This window comes from Grus americana, chromosome Z (assembly GCF_028858705.1).
Source record: "Grus americana isolate bGruAme1 chromosome Z, bGruAme1.mat, whole genome shotgun sequence".
Lineage (NCBI taxonomy): Eukaryota > Metazoa > Chordata > Aves > Gruiformes > Gruidae > Grus > Grus americana.
Genome location: NC_072891.1, coordinates 30,666,895 through 30,681,629, shown reverse-complemented (window position 1 = coordinate 30,681,629; position 14,735 = coordinate 30,666,895). Strand labels below are relative to the sequence as shown.

Here is a 14,735-nt window from a genome sequence, read left to right as displayed (position 1 = left end):
AGGGGAAGTAAGAGAGTGGTGCTGCAACCTCCAGTTAACTTTTGGTTTATGTCATGTTTAAATAGTTGTTGGTAAAATCTGACTTTCTGACTTTCCTCATAGAGAATAAGCAGGCTGCATCTGGATAATCCTTCATGGCATTTTTGGATTTCATTTTAATTAACAAAATTACCCCAAACATAAACATGGTCCTTCATGTTTAAACACTTAAAATGTATGACTGCAGAATCCCAAAGTTCTGTTCTCACGGAATGGGATGTCCAGTTTCTGTAAAACAGAACTAGGTAAATGCTGACTGGTAACTTGTTTCATATCCTCTGCTTACTTTCTGTCTCATATACCTTCTATCTCTTGTTCAGCACAGTAACATGAGGGGTGAAGGACTCCTAAAATTATATACAATTCTACTGCAAAGCAGTCAAAATTGTGTATTGTTCACCTCTTTGCCTGCCCTGAACCTACCTCCCCTTCCTCCTTATGGTCAATGCACACACATAAACTACTTTTGCTAGCCCCTTTTGTGAACCTACAGAACTTGACGTACAGTTATGTTTCAGCTTACAGTTTGAGTCCCTATTCAAAACTGAAAATTGATTTTTTTTGCAGGAGTTCTAAAGTATTTCAGAGGATGAACAGAGGGGAAAGTAAGAGACCAGTCTAAAAATCCTTTTATAAAAACTCATTTTAACATGTTGTGACCTGTTTTCTAGACGATGTGTTCAGTAAACTCTATTGTCCAAGTGTCATTAGTGAAAAAGTGACAGTAGATTGTGGATTATTAACAGAGCTATTAATGCCCTCTTTGGGTACTCGACCAGGACTGAGCACGTACCAACAGCTTAATAATTGCACACTACTTTGAGGCTTACCACTGCACCAGCTGTGCCTTTGCCTTCCAGCACACAGAAGCTGTGGCAGCATCTCTGCGACACTCCGTGCCCCGTCTCTCTGCCTCAGTCATCACCAAATTGCCAGCTTTATTCATGAGCTGAGTGAGGGACTGGAGCGGTGTGTGTGTGGGGACACCCCGATGCTCCTGTTCTAAAAGCAGTATATGACAAGGAAAACAAAAATACATGTGGGTCTGAAAGCACAGCCAGTGCAATACTTTGCATTGAGGACCAGACACATTTAAGCAGGAAGCCATTTATATTAATGAGTAAAAGGCTTTGCATTTTGTTTCACTCAGAAGGTGAAGGGAAAAGAAAGAATACTAATAGCATCTGAAATGTATAAAAGCTGTTAAATGTTATTCATCTGGCCCACTTACACTGCTGCCTACTTCCCAGGAGAAGCAGATGCAACAAGAAAACCTCCCGCTATTTATTTCACTTTGTTTAACTTCCTCAGTGCCCAAGCTACACCATTTCCAATTTTATTAGCAAATTTTCTGAAATTAAGGTAGGAAATGAGTTAATTTCCCTCAATATGGATTGTAGCATTGGGCTTTTATTCGTGTATTGTCCAAAAAGTATTCCAAGTGCTTTGCATGTCAATTTGTACAAGAAAGAGAATCGTGTAAAAGAGAAAGTGTGTTTTCATCTTTAACATGGATTCGTACAGACCTTAAAAAAAAGATTTCCTCCTCTTTTATTGTAAAGAATTTGAAAAGTTACATATGACAACAATTTACCCAGGATCTTTTTCTTTATATAGTGATGTGCTGAGATTACCAGAAAAAAAAAACCATCTTGAAAAATGCAGTAAATTCATACGGAGAAAGAGTAAGATAACAATTAAGAAATTACTCTGGGCAGAAATTAATTCAAATACTAAGCAAGATAACAGGACAAACTGCAGCAGACGTATAGGTATGACTTAACAGTCATAAATCAGTTTTAATCTAATGATAAAAATAATCACATTTTTTCTTGAAACTCAGAGGGCAAATTGAAAATATTTTTAAATTCATTAAACCTGATAAAACAAAAATTGCAGCAAATAATTCAAATGTATTTCTTCATGTAAACCAATATCCCCATATGGCTTATAGTTATTGACTAAAAAAAAAAGTTACTTTCATTTTTAACAGAAATGTTGGGTCTTCTTACTTCATTTTTATTCTCCAGCTGAACACTCATCTGTAAATAATGAGTTCTTGAAAAGTAAATCAAAGAGAGTCATTGCAAAGTCATCATGCACTCTGGGGATGGGTAACATGATACTGTGCCTTTTACATCTAACTTGCCAGTTTAAATCCAGCCTAGGCCAGCAGTGACTGAAGTCTACTGCCAGATGTTTCTTGCCATGCACAATGGGTTGGTAGACTTAGTTCATTTTGCAGTGAGAAAACAACATTTATATATGGTCTTGTGAAACTATCACTGAAGACAGAATGGCTTCTGCAAACCAAACTATGCCGCATCACAGATTCACTGAATGGCTGAGGTCGGCAGGGACCTCTGGAGGTCATCTGGTCCAAGCCCCTCTGCTCAAGCAGGGCCACCAACAGCCAGTTGCCCAGGACCCATATGTCCAGACAGCTTTTGAATACTGCCAAGGATGGAGACTTCACCACCCCTTTGGGCAACCTGTGCCAACGCTCAGTCACACTCACAGTGAAAACGTTTTCAGTACAAAAAGGACATAAAGCTACTGGAGAGTGTCCAAAGGAGGTCAACAAAGATGGTGAAGGGTCTAGAGGGGAAGACATAAGAAGAGAGGCTGAAGTCCGGCTGAAGTCCCTTAGTTTGTTCAGCCTAGAGAAGAGGAGACGGAGGAGAGACCTTATTGCGGCCTACAACTTCCTCACGAGGGGGAGCGAAGGGGCAGGTGCTGATCTCCTCCCTCTGGTGACCAGGGATAGAACCCATGGGAACGGAATGAAGCTGCTACAGGGGAGGTTTAGGTTGGATATCAGGAAAAGGTTCTTCACTGAGAGGGTGGTCAGGCACTGGAACAGGCTCCCCAGGGAAGTGGTCACAGCACCAAGCCTGACTGAGTTCAAGAAGTGTATGGACAACACTCTCAATCACATGGTCTGATTTGGCAGGTCCTGTGTGGAGCCGGGAGTTGGACTTGATGATCCTTATGGGTCCCTTCCAACTCAGGACATTCTATGATTCTATGTTCAGAGGGAACCTCCTGTGTTTCAGTCTGTGCCCACTGCCTTTAGTCCTGTCACTGGGCACCACTGGGAAGAGCCTGGCTCTGTCTTCTTGGCACCCTCCCTTCAGATACTAATTCACATCGATAAGGTGCCTTTGAGCCTTCTCTTCTTCAGGCTGAACAGTCCCAGCTCTCTCAGCCTCCCTTTGCATGCCACATGCTCCAGTCCTTTAATCATCTTAGTGGCCCTTTGCTGGACTTGCAAAGTATGTCCATGTCTCTCTTCTACTGGGGAGCCTACCACAGGACAAAGCACTCCAGATACATCTCACCAGGGCAGAGTAGAGGGGAAGGACGACCTCCCTGGACCTGCTGGCAACACTCCTCCTAAGGCAGTCCAGGATACTGTCAACCTTCTTTGCCGCAACGGTGCATTGTTGGCTCATGTTCAACTTGGTGTCCACCAGGACCACCAGGTCGTTTTCTGGAAAGCTGCTTCAGACATTGGTCTCATCAGTGTGTCCCTCTGACATCAATGGTATCTCTCTGTGAAATACAGGGCCTTCCATTCAGGTTGTACACACACTAGGAATGAAATGTTTGAAATTGCCGAAACTAAGCAAAGCTGACTTATGTCAGTGCAGGGTTCATACATGCAAATGGGCACCAGACAAACTTATAAATCACTTTTCAACTGAGCTAGAAAAACGTGAAGCAGTCAACATACTGCAAGGCATTATACAGAGATATGATGTAAACGCATACTGAGAAACGCACAGTTCAGATAACAAAGAAATGTTCTGTTTACAAATCAACTCCTAGGCTTGCACATTTTCTACTCAATATATGTTCAAATCTAAGAAGTTTTGATTTTCCAGAGTAGCAACATTAGCTGTAGATATGTCATTCAAATGTTTACACTACCACATCTTGGTGCATCACAATCCTGATACCTCAAGATAATACTTAAACTGACTTATAGGTGGGCTGACTGCCTGCATAACTAATTGTATTCATGCCCACTGAGGCCTATGGACATACATTTCCTGAAAGAAAAAGAAATGTTTATTTTATTGCTTAATCACTTGAATTGTAATTAGGTAATGAATTACACTTTTATTTCAAGGTATTATTTTACTACTTCAATTTTATTATTCATATTTTAACCTATATTGCATATCTTCCCCCCATCTCTGAGGATACTGCTATGGTATTTGAATGAGTTCTTATTTTACATTCAGGACAGACCACAGTGGACCTCTCTACAGGAGACATTCCTGCCCTCTTGTCCTTACTATAAAAAGGTTTTTGTGGAACTCATAACAGAAGGCCCCATCTATTGAGCTAAATTATCTCTTTATTAGGAAAGCACTGACACCACATTCTTCAAAATTACTGGAATTTTATTTGCCTCAGGCTTATGACTTGCAACCAAAGACATTGTGCAAAGAAAGCAAAGATTAAGTACACTTTAGGGAAAAGGTGATAATCCACATTGGTAACATAGAAGATCAGTCTGATGAAAGAAGCCATCCATTACACTATATAGATTGCAATATTCAATAGCATTTTTTTAACCCAACTTTTTTAATTGAGGAAAAAAAAAGTTAAGCAAAGTTTACAATAGACATAAATTTGATACAATTCAAAAAGCATTTTTCTGAAGATCGTCAAGCGTAAAGTGGAAAAATGTATATGGGACAGGGTGGATGAAGGCTAACTACTGTACATTTATAAGCTATTAAACAAAGTTGCATATATGTACCACAGTGTAAAAAAAACAATACAGAACAAATTAAAACTTTGAAAACTGCCTGATGAAAAATAAAATAACCAGTGGCTTTTAATGGCTTCTCCTGGTTATCAATGCTACAAAAGACTTTTTTTTTTTTTGTCTTTCTGATGCCACTGAAAAACATCATCAAATGGTAAAACCAGGCATAATCAAACCATTACCAAGTTAAAACCAGCCCATAGAAATATACCGTCAACCCACATTTTCCATCAAAAGCTTTTTTGTCGTTTTGTTCTTAAATCTTTTGAGGCCCATTTGGTCACAATATGTTACATTTTTTTCCTTTTTTTACACCATGATATCATATGTTTGTCTGGCACTATCCTAAAGCTAATTTATAGAGAATGAGAATACAGAAACAACCCAATGTCTATTTGACAAAATGAGTTCACTGGGTGTAAAATAGGAGAAGGGAGAAGAGAAGGGGAAGGGGTCAGTTCTGCCAAGAAAATAAACCCTATGGATCACTCATCATCACTTCCGCTTGCTTCCGACTGGTCCTAGAGGTAAGAGACACAAGACAAGTCAGAAATTCTTTGCCAGCTATTCTGTGGAATTTGTTAAAGAAGGAAAAAAAAAGAAAGTAAAAGGAAGAAAAATTACAATTAAACTGACAAATCAAGATAGCCTTAAGAAAGGTACTATGTTATCTAATATTTCTCTTCCATGACATTTCATTTAATTGCTGTAGACTTCTTTAGAAAAGGGAAGACAGAGAGTCAGGAAACACCAGATCCTTCTTTATACCCAGACATCTAAAAACAACTGGGACGAGGTCTGTTTTCATTTGTTGCAATAGTAGAAGCACCCACCAAAAAAACCCAAAAAAGCTAACAGTTTTTTGTCTGTGGGCAAAAGCAAACAAAGCATGAGGTTTAAAGGTTCAAAGAAAGTAGGAACAGCTCCAAACTTCTTAGACTTCTCGTCTTTCAGCACTGCGACCAGATCTCATAAGCGCACCCAGATACAGTTAACACCCCCGCCCAATTGTCTGAAGATGATCCATACAGATTAAAAATGTGCTTAAGCATGAACAGTTGAGAATTCTGACAGCAAGCAGAACAGGGTAGAGACGCAATCACTGCAACCACTTCCACAGTCTCAATGAACAGAACTTACATTTTCATCTTGATCCTCATCACTATCATCATCACTCACGACAGGCTTGGCTTTTGCTCGGCTTTGCCTCTTCTTGCCTTTTCCTTTCTCCCGACTTTTTTCGTCCTTCTTATTTAGCTTGATTTTGACCTTCACTGATTTTGCTGCAAAAAGTTTAACAGCATACATGAATGTAACTTTCACTTATCAACTTTTAAATGCTGTCTCTGTTCACAGAAATTGACCCCTGGAAGCAGCCTGGAAAGATACTCCCCTCTGTTCTTTATTTGGACTGTGGAACAATGAAGCAGAAGTATTTGCTTTTATTTTTCTACTTCTGGATAGTTTTAACAATAATTTCTATTAAACTATAAAGAATTACTTTAAGTCGACCATGTGCATCTTCTTTTCATTCTCAGAATGCATGATGTCTACAAGTAGTATATGGTCCTGTGAGAAGATACACACCTAAATATATTTTGTTCCTTGCATATAAAAATGTTTATCCTTCGTACAGACAATTTTATTTTAAACTACAGAAATGCTATGTGGTGGTGACTGGCAAATTTTGAGTTGACATCTTTCTGAAGAACATGTTAAATTCCTGATTGCAGAATATCCACTCATTTCCAAATGAACTGCTCAAGCTGCATGCTTTGCACACCCGCATGACGTACTTGGAAGAGTAGCTCAGGGCCAAGTACTGCAGTTTCTGTAACCAGACAGATGGGGTAGCTGGAGAGTATGGGTAGATACAATGGGTGGCAGAAAGTGTAATGAAGGGATCCCTCTTTTTTCCCTGTATCATGTTTCCAAGTCTGCAGGTACTGAATGAGTGTCACCTCCCGCTGCTGAAACAATCGGAGTTTCACTTAGTCCTTGCTGTCGCACTGAAGAATATTTGAAGAATATCTGGTTTTCAACCAGGTGATGAGTTTTATGTCACACCATGCCTGAATGTTGACCACCCATGGATAAAGACTGTTTCTAGCCTTTCCAGGCATTGCTATTTACAAATAGCATGAACAGAACCAGAAGGGTTTATAAACACTCATGGCCAGTCAGATCTGCTTCCACAAAGCACCTCTGTGATTTGTTTCTGGCTTAATAACAGCTCACTATCATCTAAGAGGTAGAGCCAGAACATGCAGCCAAAAGATATAAGCTGAATGTTAACACCCAAAGCAGCAAACTTTGTAAGTTACTTCCACCAATGGAAAATAGAACCTTATAATCAGTCTCCATGCAGAAACTGGAAAACTTCCCCTTCCATCCCCAGTATTTCGTAGGGGACTCACATTCTGATTCTGATTCTTCTTCTTCTTCTTCATCTTCATCATCATTGCTTTCATCCTCACTTTCTTCTTCTTTGGCAATCTTCTGTCGAGCACTTTTGAACACAGACTGAAGAACAATGGAATCCTCATAGATCTACATTATGAATATAAACCTATGTCAGAACTGTAAAGTCAAGCGATATCAACAATTCACAGAATAGACCTTAATTTCCAGTGCAGACCCACAAGTATATGTCCTTTTCAAATACTGAGTAGCAATGCTTGTTGCATGAATTTTACAAGAAATGCCAACATTAATTTTTCATGCTGTAAATAAAGAAGTTTGTCAATAGTGAGCCACAAAAATACAACTCTTAAAATGTATTACATCTAAAATGTCCAATTAGAGTGTTTTTCGTATTGTTTTTATACAACAGGAACTATTGTGTATTTTCATTAGATTTTAACAGCCTTGAAAAACTGCCAAAGCATCACACTTCAGCAGTAAGCAACTTAATTAAAAAATGGGTTATAGTCCAGCAATACAGGTGATAATGACAAATGGCTAACCCTCACGTTAATTATCCTTAGTTTTTTCTGAAATCCAAAGTGACTACAAGGAAAATAATTTATCCCAAGCAGCTCATTCCTTCCTTCCTTCCAGACCTAAAAAGACTGAAAAAAAATAATAATCAGTGCTTGTTCTAAACTTAGCACCTGTTCTCAAACATTTTGTAGCTTGCTAAGTATCTTGGGTATATCAGATTTTCTCCTTAACCTCAAGCATGAGAGGACTCTCAAGAGTGAGGGGACTACATTTTACTTGTAAGACATTTCTCAGATTAACCCAGTAAAAATCTTGTGGTCTTGCTGAGTACCTGGGACTTAATAATCACCTTAACAAATGAACTTGTACATTTTGTTCTGTAAAAGGTCAGAAGTCAAGCACCGGACAATGCAGCATTGGAAAATTAAGAATAGTTAATAGAAGGGTACTGATTCATAGACTGTATTTGGTTTTATTATCATCATCACCTGAACTACCTTGGCTGTCATCCTACTCCTTTGGCTAAATTACAGACTTTCTTGTATAAAGGGACACCGGCTATTTGTGAGAAAGATAATGGAAATATTTTTGGCTGCCATTATACAATGTGTATGTTAAAACTCATAAAACTGCTTTAATACTTTGCAGGTTCAACAAAATGAATTAGAAAAAAACTTTGTTCAGAATACTTTACACGAAATATGCAATCTCTCTTTTTTCACTTGATCACCAAGTCCTTTTTAGAAAAACTGCCCCTCACTGCAGACTGTTCCCCACTCTGTAAGTAGTGCTATGCTTTTTGTTATGAGATGTTTGACTGTTCTTGACCATGGTAAAATTTCTTGAAATATATATAATAATCATTAATGTTTTGAAAAGGCTTGTCTCCTATTGTCTTACAACTTTACTGGGCTGTGAGACTCCACAGCTTCCTTCCTTGAAGTCAAATGATTGTTGACTTTCTCTTATACCTACTTCTTTTCAAGTCAGCTATCGATAGAAGCCCCTGGGTTTCTCCTGAGGACCATTTATTTTTCTTATGCATAGAGCTAGCATATTCCATTGTTCTTAGGAATGGCTCTTTCAATTAACCTTGCTGTCCTTTCTCAGACCATACACTTTTCTAAGACAAAAAGAATTAAGGATGTATACAACATTATATTTTTTTAATGCCAGTCACTACATATTTAGGGTATCATTGTGACCCAGACTTTTAAACAGAATTTCCTAGGGAAATAAAGGGAGTTTAAAAAATATTTTAACCTTCTTAATGTGGAATTATTTGCAATATTCAGTATCTATTTTGATCCAGAATAAAACTTAGGCTGCTTCAGGAAAAGCTGTGCGAATAGAAGTTTTCTTATTTTGACCAAAATTCAATTCCAACAGGTTTCACAAAAACAAGCTGCAACGGCAGTGGAACTTCCTTCAAAAAGGGAGAAGCAATGACAACAGAACTTCATGACAAATGACAACATTCATGACAAATCCTCTGTTTCAAGAGGCACGTACTATTTTTAACCCCTTACATGTCTGTGTTTCATTTGACCATTACAATGTGAAAAACTTTTCAAATTGCTGAAGTTGCATTGAGGACAAAAGACTCAAAACACAAAGTCTGTCTCTCCCTGAAAACCCCTCATAAGGTTCCAGCTTAGATGGAACTGCTTTGCTCCAAGGAAAAGCAGCATGACTCATACTAACAGAACAAACATGCAGAGTTTCACTTGAAGTCACTGTGTACTTAACTGCCTGAATTAACCTTTTGGGTTTTGGGTACACACACAAATGATCTGGTTTACTCAAGTGAACTGGTATGTCAGAGCACAGGTGGACCCGAACTATTACAAATAACATGAGGTAGCCTTAAAAACTGGAGGACTGCCACAGAAGTGTCCCGCAATTCACTGGAAATCAAAATGAATGGTATGAGAACTTATCAGAAAGAAACCAAAAAAAGTGTTAGATATGAGTTATTTGGGCTTCATGATATAAAAAGTAATACTAGCTCTGGTAATTAATGTTGGTACATTGGAACGGAAAAGAATACTGCAACACTCTGATACAGGTTGGGTTACTTCCAAACAGAGCAGCAACTGAACATTTCTACTGAACATTTCTACCCACTCTGGATTATTCCTGTCAATTCTTCCACCACTACCTACCAAGACACCAGTTTCCCATCAGCAGTTTGAGTCATTCTGATGAGAATAATTTCATTATTTTTCCCATTTACTGATTTTTCTTCGCCTCTGTTTTACCTCCTCTACCAACTTTTACCATTTTCTAAAGTCTCAGTGATACTTCTTAGTATTAGCCTTCCTTCACTTTTTTTTTTTCATTTGTTATCATTACATATTTATAGCTGTTTTACTGCTATGTGACTAAGCAGTAAACTGGCAATGTAGCAAAATTTTGTCCCATGCTTCCTATCATCATTAATTTTCTTATTAAAATATTTTTTAGCTGCATTATTTATAGGTTGTTTCCATATAACTGAAGACAGTAAAAACACCACATGTACATATTATAGAAAACATCTTCTGTCTCTAGATAGCAAAAATAATTACAAAATGATGAGCTGTATTCAACAATCCTTTATAATTAATTGCATGCTCATTTTAATTTTTAATTCTCAAATTTTAATATAAACTCCCCAGTTTAGCTAAGGGTCATCAGTAATGTTTAAGAATTTGAAGGATGCATTAGTATGGGTGGCAACAGCCTTCTTACTTAGGTTTCTTTTAACATAATTTTTTTCCTTTTGTACATTATGGGAGTTGTCTTCATGTTCTCTGTTTCAATTTAATATTGTGTGTGCATCAAACTATTTGGACCTCATCTATAAAAATAATAATCCAAGACTATGTTTCACTGTATTGTGATAACTTTGTTATCTTTCATTCAGATTTTGTAGTCTCTCCTTTTGTGTCAGTGTCCTGTTCTGAATTCACAGCACTGAGCACATTCATGTGTGTGAAACATCTGTTTGAGATAAGAGATTTTGCCTTCTAAACCTCTGAGACTCATCTGGGATTTATTGTTACTGTCTCTTAAAATGGACACTGATCTTTAAGCATTAAAAAAAAAAAAAAAAATTACCAGAGGGGTCAGAGAGTATAAAGCTTCATACACAAAGCTTTACTGCCGGACCAATCTTGAATTTTTATCTTCCATTAGCAGAACTGCAGAATTCACTACAAAGTATTTTCTCAACATCCTCTCTGAAGCTGTACTGTTACATATTCTCCTTCTATCATCTACTGTGGTAAACCCAAGCTGATATATCACTCTACACACACTGCCTTTTACCATAGACTCACATAGTCTTACAGCAGCTCTAAACTACACACAGATCAGAAAACACTGATCTCAGAATTAGCATCAAAGCCAATTTCTCTGCATGCACACACTGCAGCTCTGTCCAGTGAATTCTGGATGATTCTAGGAATCTGGGCATTTTTCCGTATTTAAACTAAGAATTAAAACACAGGGTTTATATACAGAATATAATAATCCACAAGCACTGAAAACATTATGTAGGCGAAACCTGTGTGTTTAACACAAAGTGGTTCATTCAGACCTGTGATCCCTCCAAATTGAATGTCTGAGCATTGTGACACAGCAACATGACATCTTTCTCCAAGTCTCCAAGACTCCGATACTTATGGTTGCGAATTCTTTCCTGTTGCATTTGGTGAGGAAATGAAGAGAAGTATGGATGAGCAGTGGTGCAAAAAGAAAAACAGCAGACAGGACACTGAATTAATATTTGACTTCAGCACATTAAAAGCTTTCTCTTTAAAATTTTTACTTAAGCATCAAGACAAGTATCTGTTTAAAACAAAGAAAGAAAGTCTTAAAGCATACTGCTAACTTATTACTCAAAAAAATACACCAGGGTAATAGATTAAAAATTAAGCAATTGCTGTGTGAACTGGAAGGGACAAAAGCAACAGAAATGGAGTTCTGTTGGTAAAAGAAGTTCCAGTTTCTTCTTTCTAGCACAAAACCAAAACAAGCTATGACATGAATGAAAGTCATAGAGTTATGACATCACCTAACATGCAACAAGCTGCCTAAACTCCACCTGCCAAACTGTGTTTGGATCTAACCTGGCTGTTCCAAGATGTGATGCCTGTTTAGGGATGACTATATTCTCCTAGATCCATTAAACCTTTGCAAATGCTGTGTTTTTACCAAAGATGTGCTTACAGATTCACAATTAGGTCTTTACAAAAAAGACGCTGAGATGTCATCTCTGAAACTGTCATTCATGTCACACTGCTACATTTTGATTTGGCTTTGAAATTACAGTGATATACTGCAATTATACACTAAATAAAATTCCTAGCAAGGTGTGCAACAACGTTTAAAATCTAAGCCACAAATACAAGTACATGCAATATTCATGTTGTTGTAATTTTAATGATGACTTCATGCTCACTCTTCTGTATAACAAAAGAAATGGAGGAATCTCCTCTTCCAAAAAGGGTTCTTACCTTTATCTTTTTGAAATCCACTGGTTTCCTAATCAATTCATAATACTCTGGTAATTCTTTCCTAGACGGGAGCTGAATGAAGACTTCACTTAGCTGCCGTCCTGAACTGTTGAGAAAAACAAACCCATAATGCAAAGAATTACTACAACTTTCTCACAAAAAAACACACACACGCACACAATCTAATCGTAAGAAAAAAAATAAAAACAAAAAATCACAATTTTTTCTTTCAAAGAATTAGAAATTCAACCCTGCTCTGATTTTTTAATTTGGTACAGATTAATTTACAACTTAAAACATATCCTTTGTGCTGTTGTCCTAACATATCACCACCATTATAGGATCATAAGTGTAGGAGGCTTTATGGAAGCAGGATCAGGATTTGAATCTGAATTCTGCAGTGGCTTGCTGAGTACAGTCTTATCTGCTTCTCAGTTTTGTTTTACAATTTTTAGCAAATGTCCCTCCTGTCATCATAAGTTCATCTTCTTCTTGGTCATTTTGTAGTTGTTTTGTACCTCCTTGTCATAGCAAACAATTTGTTCATACTGATTTCCATTATACCAGACACTGATTGCTATCAGACTAACTAGAAGTTACAACAAAAAAAATGTATTAACTTCCATTAATGACTGTTAGGTTTCTGGGAAGATTTTTGTAACTGTATTGAAAATTACTACTGCCATTTGTACTTCTTCAGTCACCTGAAATAAAGCGATGAGTTATCTAGAAACCTTTCATACTCTAGGAACATTGCCTATTACTTACAGGTGTTAAGAATTTCTAAGATTTCCCGATTTCCCATTGTTCACCCTTTATTAATAGCTATTTTAACACTCCCAAACTGAGAGGGTTTTTTTATCTTATTATTTGTGGCTTCCCAAACAATACATGACTGTGTTACCTGGAGAGGAAAATGTGTTGATGGCACTTATGGTCTCAGTCTTTTTCCGCACCCCCCCGCCCCCCCGTTGCATGTAATTTTTCTCAAAGACAAAGTAGCAGAAAAAAGCTCTGCTGAGAGTAACTGTAATTTGCTGCATATAGCATTCATAAATATTTCCTAGCCCACATTCACATGCTTTATTCTCTCACAGCTACTCCAAAAAGGTCCTGTTTTCTCATTTGCATCTTCAGGCGGTAACTCAGGAGTTACTTCACAGGAGTTGGGAAAGAAGGCCACCAAGTCCTGGTCTCCAGTCTCTCTGGCAGTCACCCTCCACACTGGTGTGGGGTCTTATCATACTGAATCCAAGGTTAACTGAGGTAATTCTGCCATGGAGGATAACGATGATAAAAAGCACAGAACAGCTCTGCCCTTCATGAATAACGTCATGAATGTCTACTATATCTTAGGCATTTCTTAATGCCTCAAATAACATCAGAGTTTAAGGAGATACTACTTTTCTTATGGACTTGATAAACCAATGAACAAGTAGGAATAAACAGAATTCCCTCATTTCCTAAGTAGCTGTTGCTCACCTAATGCAAGATTTCTTATTCTTGGTTTAGTCCTGGGACACTGCTGCTCCTTCTATAACTTGCATCTGAGAGGACAATAATGTAAATGTTCTAATCGCAGCTTGCTCATCAGTGTTGTTCAACTAATATCCTGTGTGACAACTGGCAGCTAGAGTATTTTTCCAAAAGCCTCTGTCTCATTCTGACAATTTTTGTCTGACTTGCAGCAGCAGAAACTGGCAAGGTTCCCCTTGCCAGGCCGCCTCCTAGATTACAGCAAGATTTTGGCATATGCATGAACACACATCTGGGTGCTTCTACTGCACGGTGAGACAAGGTGGTGTACTGTGTGCCTCTGTGAGGGAAGGTGACAGTGAAGTCTATCTACCCCATACAGCTATTGGGGCAGATGCCCTGACAGACCACCTGCACCTCACACTCCAGGCAGTTACTAGCAATTTCACACAACAGATCTAATTTATTTGGGAAGCACTCTGCTACTGAAATAGAGGAAATCATAAAATGATCAGATAATTGTCATCCCAAGTATTTCTCTCCTGCCAGCAAGTAATTGCCAAACTCAGACCATCACACCTCCCATCTCCTTTGGTACTGATTCACATCAAAGAGACAAATTCATTACTTTCATATTTCCCCTGTTAAAGTGGGAGGTGTTTGTACTATGGATTTAAAGGCACCGACCTTGTTAATGATGTGCGTGAGTGACTACGTCATGCCACATGACACAACCTGTCTTCATCTCAGACTTCCCTCTCAAAGAGAAATTGGAAGCAATACAAGGAAAAGCAATGCATTAAGTACACACTACACAACGGATTAAATTAACATGTGTTTCTACTTCTTTGCAAATTGAGGACTGTATATTTTTTTTGGTTAATAAAGAGAAGTGTTGAGCACTCACAACTGCAACGTATATGACTGAAATTTGTTCTGAACCTATAAAACACTAAGTGCTCTGAGAAATCTGTTCTCTGGTGCCCAATTAC

At 38.0% G+C, this 14,735-nt stretch overlaps 1 protein-coding gene across 9 annotated transcripts in view; it reads right to left on the bottom strand.

Annotated features, from left to right (window-relative positions):
- Positions 1-4,433: 4,433 nt before the first annotated feature.
- SMARCA2 (SWI/SNF related, matrix associated, actin dependent regulator of chromatin, subfamily a, member 2) overlaps positions 4,434-14,735 on the bottom strand; it is a 120,557-nt gene continuing 110,255 nt past the window's right edge. For all 9 annotated transcript variants that reach the window (XM_054809018.1, XM_054809024.1, XM_054809023.1 and 6 more), the window contains 5 exons: positions 12,268-12,373; positions 11,349-11,450; positions 7,240-7,372; positions 5,963-6,105; positions 4,434-5,343 (listed from right to left, as the gene is read on the bottom strand). In XM_054809018.1, the coding sequence (XP_054664993.1) occupies positions 5,308-5,343; positions 5,963-6,105; positions 7,240-7,372; positions 11,349-11,450; positions 12,268-12,373 (520 nt within the window). In that variant the 3' untranslated portion in view covers positions 4,434-5,307. The remainder of the gene's footprint in view (positions 5,344-5,962; positions 6,106-7,239; positions 7,373-11,348; positions 11,451-12,267; positions 12,374-14,735) is intronic.